The following is a 14,451-nucleotide window of genomic DNA, read 5'->3' on the forward strand; positions in this document are numbered from 1 at the left end:
CTCTCCGCCCCGCCCGCGCCGCGCCCCCGCCCCGCTTCAGGAGAGAGACCTCGCCAGGCAGCCGGTGGCCCGCCGGCTCCGCTCCGCGCGGCGCCGGCAGCGGCGGGGGCAGGGAGCGAGCGAGGGCGCCGCGAGCCCGCGAGCCCGCGAGCGGAGCGGCGAGGCGGGGAGGGGACGCGCTGCTGAACCCGGGCTGGGGCGGCGGGGGAGGGAGGGGCCCACGGACAGACGGACGCACGAGCGGACCGAGCGAGGGAGGGAGAAAGACTCCGCCGGAGACGAGGCGGCTGCTGGGCGCTCCCCCGCGCTGCTGGGTGCTCGGCGCCTCCGCGGCCCCCGGCCGGAGCTTCCCCGCGCGCGGGGCCGGGGCTGGCTTCGCCGAAGGTAAGAGGGACGCGACCGAGCCTTCTGGAGCCAGAAGTGTAAGGAGCGCGGCTCCCACGCCTGTTGCTCCAGCTGCCCACGCGGCACCCTCCCACTCCCGAGCCCGGGTGGGTGGGCGCTGGGGCGCCGGAAGGACTGGGGGTGGGGCCGGCGCCGCGGGGGAGCCGGCAGCCGGCCTGGGGGCGTCGGTTCCCTCCGGCTACGGAGCCACCTCCGGACCGCCAGGCGCTGTGAGGTTGGGGGTGGGTGTGTGAACCTCTGCCCTCTTTCCATTGGCCTGCCTTCGCTCTGGGGTGCCAGCGGCAGCGCCCCGGGATCCGGCGGCAGGGGGCGACGGCTTGCTCCGTCCCCCCGGCTCTTTGTGAGAAAAGGAGAGAAATGGCTGAGGTCGGAAGCAGGGAGTTGGGGCGCTTCGCAAAGTTCTCCAGCCCGGCGAGCCGGGGTGTGCCTACCAGAGGCCGGGGTCCCGCACATCTGGCCCTGCCTGACGCCGCTTCTCCCCCGCGAGCTCTGGGAAAGGCCTCCAAGGGACAAGGGGCCAACGCGGCGCGGGGAGGGGGTTTGCGAGGTGTTTACACTGAGATGCGGCGCGGAAGGGACTGGGCAGAGAAGTTACCTGGAATCAACTAAATTCCTGCACTTGCTTAGTGTTGACATTTGAATGAAGTCCAAGATGTCCTGCTTTTTTTTTTTATCCCGGGCAGCCGTGACATGTCAGCAACAGGCTGAGGTTCCGGACCTGGAATCTTATAGCAAAAGCCTCCGTTGTATTTGCTAAGGGAGGGTGTCTGAACTTTCTCGTGATCCTAGGCACAAAGTGGTCTGTTTATAAGATTCCGCAAGGGTTGCTCTATGGTGCATGTTGGTATTTTGCAGGAATGTACGTGATGGTTACATTTACACCTTATTTACTGTTCCTTCAAGGGCACCTGGGTGTTTTATGTCTGTAGAAAGAGGGACTGGGCGTGCACAAATTCAGTGCAAACATGTGTACATTTCCCCATGTGGACATGTTGGCACACGGTCAGGAATCGATGTGTTTATTTTTCTTTGTCACTCCCTGAATGCAAGAGAATACAAGTACACAAGAGACCCCAGAGGAAGCAAGATCAGAGGCTGGTTCCTTTTTGCTGTTAAGGAGGCTGGAAGGAAAGGGTTCAGGACAGTGCTGTGGTCAGCCTAGGAGTGGCACTGTGGGAGAAGAGAACCTGTGTGTGTCCCAGGCCTGTACCCCAAGGAGCCCCAGCTTAGCACCCTGTCAGTTTCCTCCCTGCCTACCCAAATCTGGGGGGCACAGAGGAAAGCCCCTCTCCCCTCCCCCCAGACTGGCCTCATTCTGGGCTCAGCAATGTGATGTGGAATTGTGGAAAGTAAAAGTTTCCAGAGAGATCCCGCACCCCCAACACTGTGCCGAGGTCACTGAAGGGCAGATGGTGGCAATGTGACATCTTTGCTGCCTTGAGCCTGTGCTCAGGTTAGGGGTCAGTCCCTGGGGCAGGCTGTCTGGTCACTCTGTCCACTTTTGGCCCTCCTCCTCCCAACAGAAGCTGTTGAACAGTGCTGACTTTTTACAGCAGGGGAAAATCGGTTTCCCTTTTCCAGGATTCTTTGCCTTTGTCATTTCAGCACTCACCTGTTTCAAATGTCTCTTCCCCAGCCTGCCCCCACCCCCATCTTTCCCACTGTCAAACTCTTCTGCCAAAAACAAAAATAGCTTCAGACTTTTCATTCGTAAGGCGTCCACGTCCTAGTAAAACCTTGGCATTTGAGGCATGTGCAGTGCCATTGGCTGGAAACGGGGCCGCACTGTTGGGCCTGTTGCAGGAATTCATACCCAGGTCGGCTCCGGGAGGTGTTGGTGCCTGTCAGGGGCCCATGCTGCAGTGCGAGCCACCAAGAGGCCCTCCTGGAGCCAGGTCCTGCCTGCAGGGTTATATGGAGGTGACGGCTGGGGTGGCCATGGGCACAGTGTCCGGTGGGACACTTTTCTTCCCCTTCCCAACCCTGACCCTGAACCCCTGCCACCAACACACACACACGGGTGGGGGAGAGAAAGTAGCAATGGGGTAGCTGCTCTTTTTAGGGGGGCACTCTTTACCAGAGGAACAGGGCTTGAGCCTCTGGAGGTGGCCTGGCCCTTTCCTGTGCTTCTTTGGGGAGATTGTCCTGAATTAAAGCATGGGGTAACGGTCTGGCCTTGGGAGCAGAGGCTTTTATGCTAGAGGGCGGTTGTTTATCCTTCCCCAGCTTTCAATCACTCACCTGAAAGCAGTTTGCAAACTGCCCATGGGCCATGGGCGTGGAGAGGCTAAGGCCACGGTGCTCAGCGTGGCAGGGGAGGTTACCAGGCAGTGAGTCTGGGGAGGTTACCGGGCAGTGAGTCTGGGGAGGTTACCAGGCAGTGAGTCTGGGGAGGCAGCGAGGGCCTTGTCCTCCGTGTGCAGAGCCGTGTGTTTGGCCCCGGCAGCGTGCTGCAGGGTGCCTCCTAGCTCTGCAGTCTCACTCTTTGCCACTCAAATCCCCTACAGGCCCTGCTTCTCTGAGCTCCATTCTGGGGTAAAGCAGGGGTCTTTAAGGGTCAGAGAGGTCCAGGGCCCAGAATCTGGGAACCTGTCCCCTTCATCCTCCCGGGGCTCAGTGGGTGGACCTCAGCGTCCAAAGCCCTGAGTTCTGAGTCATGCGGGTGGTGTGCCCTGCTCTGGGTGGGCACCAGTCTCGCCAGAAATTCCCAGAACTGCCTTTGCTAAGCAGCAGCTCCAGCTAACTCCATGCTCACAGCAACAAACCCAGATGCTCCACTTCCTGCTTTGCATGGGCGACAGTTACGAAGAGGTCTCAGGAAGCCCTGAGCTGCCGCCGAGATGTCCTGGATCCAGGAAGATAAAGATGATTACAGCCGAAGGGCTGCTTGCCACTTGCTTCTCCAGTTCTCTGATTTTACAGGTGGGGATGGTGAGGCCCACAGGGTGATGGTGGCTTGCTTTCACGAGTTCACACAGCATTGAAACTGGGATGCAGGGCCTCCATGTTCTCGGCGGCCCAGGATGCAGCAAGGAGAGGCTCTGCGCCCCGCTCTCCTAGGGGGCAACATCGGATCTGGCTACACCTAAGTCCGGAAAGCCATTTGGCAGTGAGCTATTTGAAAATTGCCAAGTCCCGGACACAAAGTGGAATATAGCCACTTTGAAAAACACTTTCTGGGTCTTGGTCTCCTTACCTGAATGAAACATGTGGGCCGAAATGTCCATGCCATAGAATTTTTGTGCGACTCAATTAAACGTTTGTTAGAAAAGTGCCTAAAACAGAGCGTTGTCAGTGCTCAGTGAATGTTAACTAACTCTGTACTGGAATTATCTGTGACCAAGTTTACACGGCGGGCTGGCTTCCCAAGCTTCCCTTACCCCTCAGATCATCTAGCTAAGTGTGGGCTGAGGACTCCACGCTCTCCTGGAAGCCGAGGGAAGCACAGGGGGCTCAAAGGGCACATTTCTGGAAGATACAACACACATGGGGCTTGTTCCCCAGTCTTCTAGCAGCGGCCTGTGGATTATCTGCTGCCGTGGATGAATGATCCCTGTTCTGTCCTCAGCCCCCATAACAAGGGCTCATTAGGCCTGTGCTGTTCTTCTGTCTCCCAGTGATGACATTAATAGGGAATGTTATTGTCATTCCTGTAGTCTTCCGTGGCATCGGAACCAAGGGTCCTCTCCTTCTGAGGGAGCCAAGGGACCTGTGAATATTCTCCTTAGTGTGCAGACTGGGAAACTGAGGCAGAGGTCGGCTGCTGGAGAAAACGCAACCAAGGTCACAGTGAGTCAGAGGCATGTAAATTGGGTTCCTTTGATCCAGATCTTCCCCAGAGTTTACTTTCTGTTTGGAGGGATGAGGCCCACCTTTGAAGACCTCCGAAATGGCATTTGCAGGGCCTGGAGTAGGACTGACGGATGCAGACGGTCTGTGGAAGGGGGCTCGCGGTGCTGTGAGCACCCACTGGGTGCCACCCCGTGCTCCCTCCTGGGTTGTCCCGTGAAAATGGGGGTGTCACGGCCTTTGCCCTGAAGGAGCTTGGTGTGATGGGGGAGGCAGGGCAGCAGGCTGGCTGGACCCTTGGACTCACAGTGAGACTCTCTGGGTTCAAACCGTGCTGCCCACTTATCCCATTGGTTAGCACAGCTCCTCTCGCGTCGTCTTCCTCATCGGTGACATGGGGACAGCCGCGGTGTCTGCCGCTCAGGGTGTTGGTGGGATCAGATGAGATGGTCCACGTAAGCATGTGGAATCGTGCCCGGCACACAGCCGGGCCTCAGGAGACCCCATTGCCGTCTCCTGACAGGGAGACCTCAGGAGGTGGTTAGCACTGGGCTGCCTGGGCTGGGAGAGAGGCACGAGGTGGTCCACAGCAGTGCTGCCCTACAGTGACTGCTCAATTATTGTTAGCCATGATTATTATATTGAAAAAAGTGTTTAAGTTATTTTAATTGACTGATTTTTTATTTTTTGTGAGAGAGAGAGCGACACAGGGACAGACAGATAGGAAGGGAGATGAAAAGCATCAACTCATAGTTGCAGCACTCTTAATTATTCATTGATTGCTTCTCATACGTACTTTGACTCGGGGGGGGGGGTTGTTTCAGCCAAGCCAGTGACCGTAGGGCTCAAGCCAGCGACCATGGGGTTATGTCTATGGTCCCACACTCAAGCTGGCAACCCTGCTCTCAAGCATGTGAGCCCATGCTCAAGCCAGCAACCTCGGGGTTTTGAACCTGGGTCCTCGGAATCCCAGGTTGACGCTCTATCCACTGTGCCACCACCTGGTCAGGCTTGATTGACTTTAGAGAAACAGAGAGCAGGAGAGAGAGAGAGAGAGAAACATTGATTTGTTATTCCACTTATTTATGCATTCATTGCTTGATTTTTGAATATGCCCTGACTGGGAATCGAACCTGTAACCTTGGCATATCAGGATGATGTTCTAACCAAGTGAGCTCCCTGGCCAGGGTTTGCCATGATTATTCATGAGACGTGCAGAAAGCATCTGTAATCCAGGCCGGAGGGTGATGGATACTAGAGAATAGGGGCCGACACGGTGCTGGGAGCCCAAACCACGAGAGGATTTCATGGTGGGAAGAGGCGGGGGCCTCACAACAAGGGTAAAGGCCAGGTAGGGCTCTAAAGGGAGGACTGCAAGGTAAGGATAGTATGATACCAAGAGAAGGCAGAGTGCCAGAGATGGGTGCCCACAAGGGCTGTGCATGAGCCGGCCTGTGGTCTTGTTGCTGGAGGCCAAACAGGGTGCATGGGACATGGGGCTGGAAAGGATCTAATCGTGGGAGTGCTGGGATGCTGGGCCCAGGAGTTTGGATTTGATTTTACAGGCTGTGGGGTAAAGTGCCAGCAGAAGCTTGCCTTAGGGACGTGACTCGGAGCAGAATGGGTTTCTGGGAAACAGGAGAAATGGGATTGGGGGTGGTGGTGAGAGACAAGCAGGCCAGGAGAGACAAGGAGAAGCCTGAGAAAATGGGGGCCTTAATGAGGGGAGGAAGCTGCTGTCTTCTTGTTTGGCAACTCGCTGGGTAGAGCAATGAGGAAGGCGGCTTAGGTGGCCGCACTGGGGTCAGGGGACCTGAGAGCGAAGGGTGAAGAGCTTCCTGCAGGTGGGGAGATCCAGGTGAAACCTGTCCAGCTTCAGAGGCATCCAGGTGGGAAAGGCCAGTGCACCTCGGGATGGGAGCAGGTAGAGATCTGAAATCCCAGAAGGGCTGGAGTCAGGAGAAGGGGTTTGACCGGGAGAGACGAAGCTTCAATCCCATTATAGGACTCATCTCTGCCTCGTTTCCTTAGCATCGAACCAGCTGCATTCCAAGGGCCCCAGTAACTGCGTCAGACTCGGTTCTAGGTGATCAATACAGGGTTCGTGAACACGAGTGCGTTAACCCCAAACAGCTTCCCGTTGCTGTTACGTGCGTTTCTGTGTCACCGCATGTCTAGCCGCAGATGGTGCACATTTGGGGATTGCAGAGTCATCTCACTATCATCTTTAAAAAGCCAGAACTGGGAAGGTAAATCTGCTTCCCAGAGCCAAATATAATGTGCCATGCCATTGTGTCCTCCATCCAGGCAAGTGACGGGGAGGTGTGTGCACAGTGTGGTTCAGAGAGCTGGGCGGGAACAGCCGAGGGCGGGGCCAGGTGAAAGGCTGGCATGGAAGGAGGAGTGTTATGTAACCCAAGGGAGCTAGGGATGGTGGGCAGATGGTCATGGGAGGCGAGGAATCTGGAGATGGCAGGGAGGGTGGATCGGCTTCCTCTGGGAGAGACAGTGCAGGGGAGGCAGGTGGGCCAGGAATCCCAGAGTCCCTGTACAAGGCGGGAAAGGGACCCAGCTGGCCGCCCAGCCTCTCCCACGTCTTTCTGTCACGGCTCTGAGGGTCGCGATTGGACCTTAGATTGTTGGGCATCCTAGAGAGGAGCACTCCGCTGGGGACAGCCTTCTCCATTGGACTTGGGGATAGAGCTGCACCAAGCCAAGCCCCGGGCCTACTGTAGTCACCTGACATCTCAGAGCGTTCCCCAGCTCCGGGCAGCCCGGCCTCCTCCTCCCCGGAGTGGAGTAGAAATATGTTTATACAACCTCCTTCAGCCACACCCCATTCCTGATTACCCTGTGGGGGGGGGGAGGTTAAAGAGTAAAATAAAAATTAGCATGTTTATCCCACTTTGAAATTCATTTAATGAGAACTCATTTACCCCTCTTCCAATTTAAATTCTTAATAACACCATAACCTTTCAGAGGTGATTATTTCCCGTGTCTTCCCAGATCTTCCTGCTGAGGCGGCTTTTCCCTCCACGTGCTCCTGAGCCCTTCCGGCACCTGACAATGTGTCAGTCAGCGTCGCCGGGGTGATTCCGCGGGGCGCACTGCCCCCACGCTAGGTGCCTCCCCGACAGGGGAGGGCGGAGAAGAACCCAGTCCTCTCTCGTGGGTGGTGATTTCACTTTAATTAGTTTGCCTTCAAGATATTTGCTGTTTCTCTCCCCAGTGACCCTTCCCTGTGTCCCACCTCCCACCTAGAGGTCGATGATGGTGGACTCACCGGTTGGTTCTCTGCTCTCTCCTCCTGTCTCCCAGGGGTCGCTGAACTCGGTCCAAGCTGGTGTGCAGAGCGTCTGCGCAGCCGCCGGCCCAAGAGCTGGAGTCACCATGGCGGCGGGAGTGGCAGCCTGGCTGCCTTTCGCCCGGGCGGCGGCCATCGGGTGGATGCCGGTGGCCAACTGCCCCATGCCCCTGGCCCCGGCCGACAAGAACAAGCGGCAGGACGAGCTGATCGTGCTCAACGTGAGCGGGCGGAGGTTCCAGACCTGGCGGACCACGCTGGAGCGCTACCCGGACACGCTGCTGGGCAGCACGGAGAAGGAGTTCTTCTTCAACGAGGACACCAAGGAGTACTTCTTCGACCGGGACCCCGAGGTGTTCCGCTGCGTGCTCAACTTCTACCGCACCGGGAAGCTGCACTACCCGCGCTACGAGTGCATCTCGGCCTACGACGACGAGCTGGCCTTCTACGGCATCCTCCCCGAGATCATCGGGGACTGCTGCTACGAGGAGTACAAGGACCGCAAGCGCGAGAACGCCGAGCGGCTCATGGACGACAACGACTCGGAGAACAACCAGGAGTCCATGCCGTCGCTCAGCTTCCGCCAGACCATGTGGCGGGCCTTCGAGAACCCGCACACCAGCACGCTGGCCTTGGTCTTCTACTACGTGACTGGCTTCTTCATCGCCGTCTCGGTCATCACCAACGTGGTGGAGACGGTGCCGTGCGGCACGGTGCCCGGCAGCAAGGAGCTGCCGTGCGGCGAGCGCTACTCGGTGGCCTTCTTCTGCCTGGACACGGCCTGCGTCATGATCTTCACGGTGGAGTACCTCCTCCGGCTCTTCGCCGCGCCCAGCCGCTACCGCTTCATCCGCAGCGTGATGAGCATCATCGACGTGGTGGCCATCATGCCCTACTACATCGGCCTGGTCATGACCAACAACGAGGACGTGTCCGGCGCCTTCGTCACGCTGCGGGTCTTCCGCGTCTTCCGCATCTTCAAGTTCTCCCGGCACTCGCAGGGCCTGCGCATCCTGGGCTACACGCTCAAGAGCTGCGCCTCCGAGCTCGGCTTCCTGCTCTTCTCCCTCACCATGGCCATCATCATCTTCGCCACTGTGATGTTCTATGCCGAGAAGGGCTCCTCTGCCAGCAAGTTCACGAGCATCCCCGCCTCCTTCTGGTACACCATTGTCACCATGACCACGCTGGGGTGAGTGGGCAGGGCGGCCTGCAGCAGGGCGGGGCTGGGTGGGGCGGGGCGGCCCTGGATGCCGTCAGCGTGGGGCGGAGGAGGACGGAGTATCGCACCCAACACGTGTGAACCAGGCAGTTGCTTCTTCGGAAGGGGGAGACACGTGACTGATTTGTTTGGGGGCAGTGGCTTGCTCCAAATTGTGCTTTCTTTTTTTTTTTTTTTGAATAGAATTGTGCTTTCTTTTGGTGTGTTTTATAAAACGTAGAAAGTTAAGGCACCATTTCTTTTTATTCTGTGCGGGGTGGGCTGGGGTGGTGATCGCTGCATTTCTTTATGTATCTGTGCGTATGAGGGTCAGAGCCAGGGCCGCAGGTGGGGAGGAACAGCGCAGCCAGAGTTCGGTGAGTGTCGTAAGGAGGGTACAGGTCTCTGTTAACAGAAGACGCCACGGATGCTCTCTTTGGGTCCTTCCTGCATTTGTTTGTAGTTTCCTTGCAGATTGTTTTCTCTTTCGCCTCGCTTTTCCTTTCTGCCGCCCCAGACGCTCACAGGTTTGGGAGCCCTGAGCAGACGTTCTCTAAGTGACTCTGAACTTGGGTTGTCTGAAGAGCGGGGGCACCCCCCCCCCCAGTTTGTTTCTTTCTCACCGAAGGAGGGGCAGTCTTGCTTTCTCAGCCTGATTCTCGGATTCAACGACCCAGCAGCCTACCTGGGTGATTGTGAGGGCGGTCTGGATGAATCATGTGGTCAGACACAGAAGCAGCAATATTGCCAAAGGGAGGGAGACAGACGCCCTCGGAGAGGTGACAGGGGACTCCGTCTCTTTCATCTCCCAGAGGTCCCTTCTTCAGCTGAGGTCACAGCAGTGTATTTATGGTGCTGGGATGTGGATCCTTCCATCAGAAGAAGGGGTCTGAGGGAGGAGATGACAACCTCGTGCCGACAGTAGAGCCGGAGAAGGCAGGAAGGTGTGTATTTCTTAGGGTTTCTGCATCAGCTGCTGTAAGCCATTGACGCTAATGCAACCCCCCTTTGCAATTCATATGCTGGGTCTCTATTTGCTTAGGCCAGGAAGCATTATATTGTTGGTGGAGAATTCATGAAGCTTTTTATTTGGTCTTTGACAATTTGGTTGGTGGAATCCTGGCGATTCGATTTTTTTTTCCCGGCTGAGACCCTGTGGTGCTGGTGTCGCTCTTCCATAGGGATGCGTGTACTTACTGGGAATGACTGAGCAGGTGACAGGATCTTTTACAATGACTACAACAGTCATTCTGCCACACTGAAGGGAGTAGTGAGGGGGAAGACAAGGAGTGCCCCTGTCCACTTGTGACGGCCACTTTGGATGGGGCATTTCCTTTATCTCCTTGTCTGTCTGTCTGTCTGTCTGTCTGATGGAGTTCATCCTGCCTCCACCTCCCACTCTGAGACACACACACTTCTTTATGTAGCTGCCCCCCGACCCAGAGCGGGTAAGCATGTCTGGTCATTTGACCTTGTCCTTCCTGGCTCAGGTAGCAGAGGTGGGCTTTTGGGTACGATGGGAGATTAGGGATAAAATAGGCTGGAGAGTGTGCCAGTGTGTCAGAAGTGGGTGCACTGGCCCCTTCTGGGCCGACCCTGGCCGTCCCTTCGCTTTCCTGTAGGGGACCTCACCCGTGGCCAGGACCTGCCCGGCCATGCTTCCAGTGTGGCTCTGACTGTCTAGTGCCCTCAGGTGCCCCTTGATGGGACTTGTGACCCCAGAGAAATGCCTCCGACTGCCATGGAATGCAAACAGGGCAGATGGATGGGTGTCAGAGTTAAAATGGGATTGTTTCAGAGGACATCAGTGGCAACTTCAGTGCCACCTGCCTACCAGTTTTTATTAGTACAGCAGCGTGTGTGTCAGCCGTGTGCGGAGCACTTTGCATATATCATCTCTTTAATGCAAGGTAGGAAAACTTATTTGGAGATGCAGAAGCTGCGGCTCAGAGAGGTTAAGTAAACTTCGGTAATCACACAGCCTATAAGAGCCGATTTGCGAATACCAGTGTGGCTGTCTCCATCTAGCGCCCTTTCTCTGTTCAGTTCCCATTCTACTTGTTTCCAAACCATCAGGGCCCACTGGTGGGAATCAGACCATCAGAGCGATTACTATTCTTATTACGGCCTTGGGGTGTCGTAGTCTATTCTGGTCATATCGCTTTTTCAAGAAAGCATTCGTGCAGTGAGTACTGCATGTCAGGCACCGTTCTAGGCACACGGGGGCTTTGTAAACAAAACATCTCCTTCTGGCAAGCTGAAATACTGCCTTCCAATGAAAGGCTGCTTGCATAGAAAGTTCCAGGGTTTTGCTGTCGCTGGGCAGACCATGGGTTTCCTTTCACATTCATCCTGCAGATCAAGGGGCCATGTCCACTGTCAGGGGTGAGCAGCCCTGGCCTCACGTTTACTTTCTTGGGGGAGCACAGAGAGTGAAGGCAAAGAGGCAGGGAAGGGCATCTGCGTGGGAGAAGCATGCTCCCCCGACTGTGGGCGCCCCTCCCCTCCCCCACACATCACGGTGTCCAGGAGGGGAAGCCAGTGGCCAAGAAAGGAATCTTGAGTAGTGTCCTCCTTAACCTTGGAAGTGATGGCGAAGCAGACCTTTTCCTCCCTGCCACGGTGGCCGGCGTCGTCCGATGCTGGGTTGAGCTGCTTTGACTGACCTGAGTTGCCAGTTGGAACCATCCATCACCAGGCTCACTGCTTGGCTATACATAGCAGGTGCTTGGCAAATGCTTTTTAATGGCTAAGTTGATGTGAAGGGCACCTTTTCCATTTGCTTGGTCTGACACTGTCCTCAGTGCCTTCCAGACCTGCCAGTCCTCTCTCTAGGATGGACCTAAGATTTGTGCTCTGCCCAGCCCTGGCCCCTGAGAGAGAAGGGGTAAGCCTTCACCTGGCGTCTGGTCCACCCCCTGAGAGGCTCTGTGGCACCGTGGGCACCTTCATGCCCTTACCAGAGGTCTTACAGACTCGACCCTGGAAACATTCATCTCCGCTGGCTGGCTTCTGTCCTGAGCACATTCACCGGTCAGTTCAGAAAGCCTCTCTTTTTCTTACCTTTTGCTGTCGTTTGAGCCCCAGGTGGCTGTGGAACACCAAAAGCCAATAATTCTGCCATGTTGCCCATTCCGCCTGATTGCTTCCAACAGCCCCCAGCAGACACCGAGTTCTTCCCGTCTCCAGACCCTCCCCACGCTGGTGCTCCCTGAACTCCTGCTTCCGGTCTGGGGGGACTGTCTTCAGCTCCTTTGCAGAGCTGGGCTGACTGACAGGCTGAGGCCATCTGGCCAGTGAAGGAGTTGGCTCTTCCTGGCTCTGGTGCCCATCTGTGCCCCCTTTCCCAGGACTCGATGATAAGTTACTCAGGTGTCCTCCAGGGAGGGGCCTCTGGGAGCCAATTATTCCCGTTTATTTAATACCTCAAAATATCTTAAGCGCACGGGACGATAACAGCTCAGCCTCCACCAGGCTGGCGGACGGCTTTTCCTTGCGGCCTCTGGTGCCGGTGCGGAGACACCTGTGTCCAGCCCACGCTTCCCTTCTGCCCCCTTGACGGTGGAGCTCCCAAATGCCCCATTAAAGGATTAATCTCGGTGCTCACAATTTATGCCATAAATAAAATAAATCCTCATTTATCTCAGTTAACAGAGGGAAGGGATAATGCAGAACTCCCAATATTAAATAAGACCAACACATCTTATTTTGGGAATTAGTTTGGAATTGTATTATACGTCGTAGGCTTTTTCCAAGCCGATTTTCCTTCTTAACTTTGCTTGACTTTGCTTGGTATCAGGGTTGGCCTGGGGCCTGAGCTCGTCTGTGGGTGAAGCCTGGGGTCAGGGCGTGGGGAAGAGGGGAGCACGCAGGGGGGAAGCCTTGGGGGCGAGCCTCCCCCAGGGCCACCGAGGCCCAGCCCAGGGGCCCAGCTGCGGGCCCAGATGAGAGAGGTCCTCTCGGCTGTCTCGGGGAGGGGAGAGGCAACGGGGCTTGGGAAGGGCGAGGGACAGCATCCCCCCCGGAGGGACAGCCTGCAGCTGCCTGCTTGGCTTGGTTATGTAATTGAGACCAGCAGCCTCTGCCACCCGGTGCCCTGCGTTGAGAGCGCTTTGACAGTGTCCAAAAAATCACTTGAACAAAAACAGAATCAATTTTTCCTTCTTCCAAGCATGAAGCAGCCTCCAGGTCATTTGCATTTCCCTTCAAAACACAATCCTGGAAGGGGCTGGCCTGAGCTTTCGGGAGACGGGAGTCCAGCCTGGGAGGTCAGTCCGAGCACAGCTCGGAGCGGGGCCCTTGATCGGGTGCCCGGGTGCAGAAGCAGAGCCAGTCTGAGGTCCGTTTGTGTTAACCCTTCAGTCCCTGGAGTTCTGGCTGGCTGTGCCTTCCTCCCCAGCCTCTGGGTCCCACCAGGGCTCGTTCCAACTCCCAAGTGCCTCGGCCCGGGGCCACTGATCCCAGTGCGCTTGGTGGGAACGAATGACCGCAAGGTCTTTTCTCAGACAGTTCTTAAGTTCTCTGGGGCCGAAATTCCGAAGAAAGGGTACAGACCCGCATGCCAACTGGGAGTCCTTCATTCCCTCAGAATTTACTGGGTGCCCACTGTGCGCCAGGCAGCGGGACAGGCTCTGAGAACACACAGCCCTGTGTTTGCACGGCAGCCCAGTGTCAGGTGCAGACAAAGGACTTTAGTGAGCCTCGGTGCTCTTCCTCTGAGCCAGAATGAGAGGGCGGGCAGAGCAGGAGGAGGAGGCCTCGGCTCAGGCGCTTCCGGCCGCCCCGGGGACCCGCCCTCACACCACTCTGCGTCTGGCTGACTCCCGCCACCCTTCAAAACTCAGCCTTGAGGAGGCCTTCCCTGCCCTCCGGAAGCTGGGTTCCCCTCCTCCTGCTGCCCAGGTGTAGCCCCTGAACAACTGTCGTGTGAATTGCCGCATTTTATTCACTTTATCTGTTTCTGTGTGTTTCCCCCAGCATATGAGCTCCTCAGGGGTAGATCTCTGTTCCGGAGATCACTGTGTGATGGCCCTTACCCAGCACAGGGCCTGGTACGGAGGAGGCTTGGGTAAACACCTGGTCAGCCACATCAACCAGATGTGCCCCAGCTGACCCATCTTCCAACCCTGTCCCGGCCATGGTGGAACCAGTGAGATGCTCTCCAGGTGTCAGCTGATCAGGCTACCTGTGAGCAAGGCAGAGATGGGGAGGCCAAGCAAAGCATTCTCTAGTCGTGACGTCAGCCTTAGCCGGGTTGGGACGTCCTTGCAAGGGAAGTTGTCCTTCACTGTTTTTGGCTGCTTGGCCATGCCCCCTGCTACAGACATGGGGGCCAGGGAGGAGCAGAAAGGGAATCAAAGATAGCCCCCTTATGGATGAAGTTTTCCCTGATCTAATGATTTATTCAACAGATACTTACTGAGTAGCTACCAGGCACTGGGCATGCAGCAGCAAAGAAAACAGAGTCCCTGATCTCGTGGCGCTTACGTTCTACTGGAGGAGATGAGACAGCAAATGGATAGATAAATACATACTCTGAGGCAGCCCTTTGTGCTACAGAGAAAAACAAAGTGTGGTGTGATAAACGGGAGTGCTGAGTGTGGGGGGGTGAGGGAGGGCTGCTATATTCTATTGGGTCGAGACGGGCCTCTCGGACAAGGCGTCGTGAGCAGAGAGCTGAGGAGTGTGGGCGAGTGCAAAGGCCGTCAGGGGGGAGGGGCTCTGGGTGCTGTTCTTGGAAGAACAAGACGGT

General features: G+C 56.5%; 1 protein-coding gene across 2 annotated transcripts in view; it reads left to right on the top strand.

Moving 5' to 3' along the window:
• The first annotated feature begins 259 nt into the window (after positions 1-259).
• KCND3 (potassium voltage-gated channel subfamily D member 3) overlaps positions 260-14,451 on the top strand; it is a 186,718-nt gene continuing 172,526 nt past the window's right edge. For both annotated transcript variants that reach the window (XM_066353235.1, XM_066353236.1), the window contains exons 1-2: positions 260-384; positions 7,513-8,690. In XM_066353235.1, coding sequence (XP_066209332.1) covers positions 7,585-8,690 — 1,106 coding nt within the window. In that variant the 5' untranslated portion in view covers positions 260-384; positions 7,513-7,584. The remainder of the gene's footprint in view (positions 385-7,512; positions 8,691-14,451) is intronic.

Source organism: Saccopteryx leptura, chromosome 11, assembly GCF_036850995.1.
Source record: "Saccopteryx leptura isolate mSacLep1 chromosome 11, mSacLep1_pri_phased_curated, whole genome shotgun sequence".
NCBI classification, from domain to species: Eukaryota; Metazoa; Chordata; class Mammalia; order Chiroptera; family Emballonuridae; genus Saccopteryx; species Saccopteryx leptura.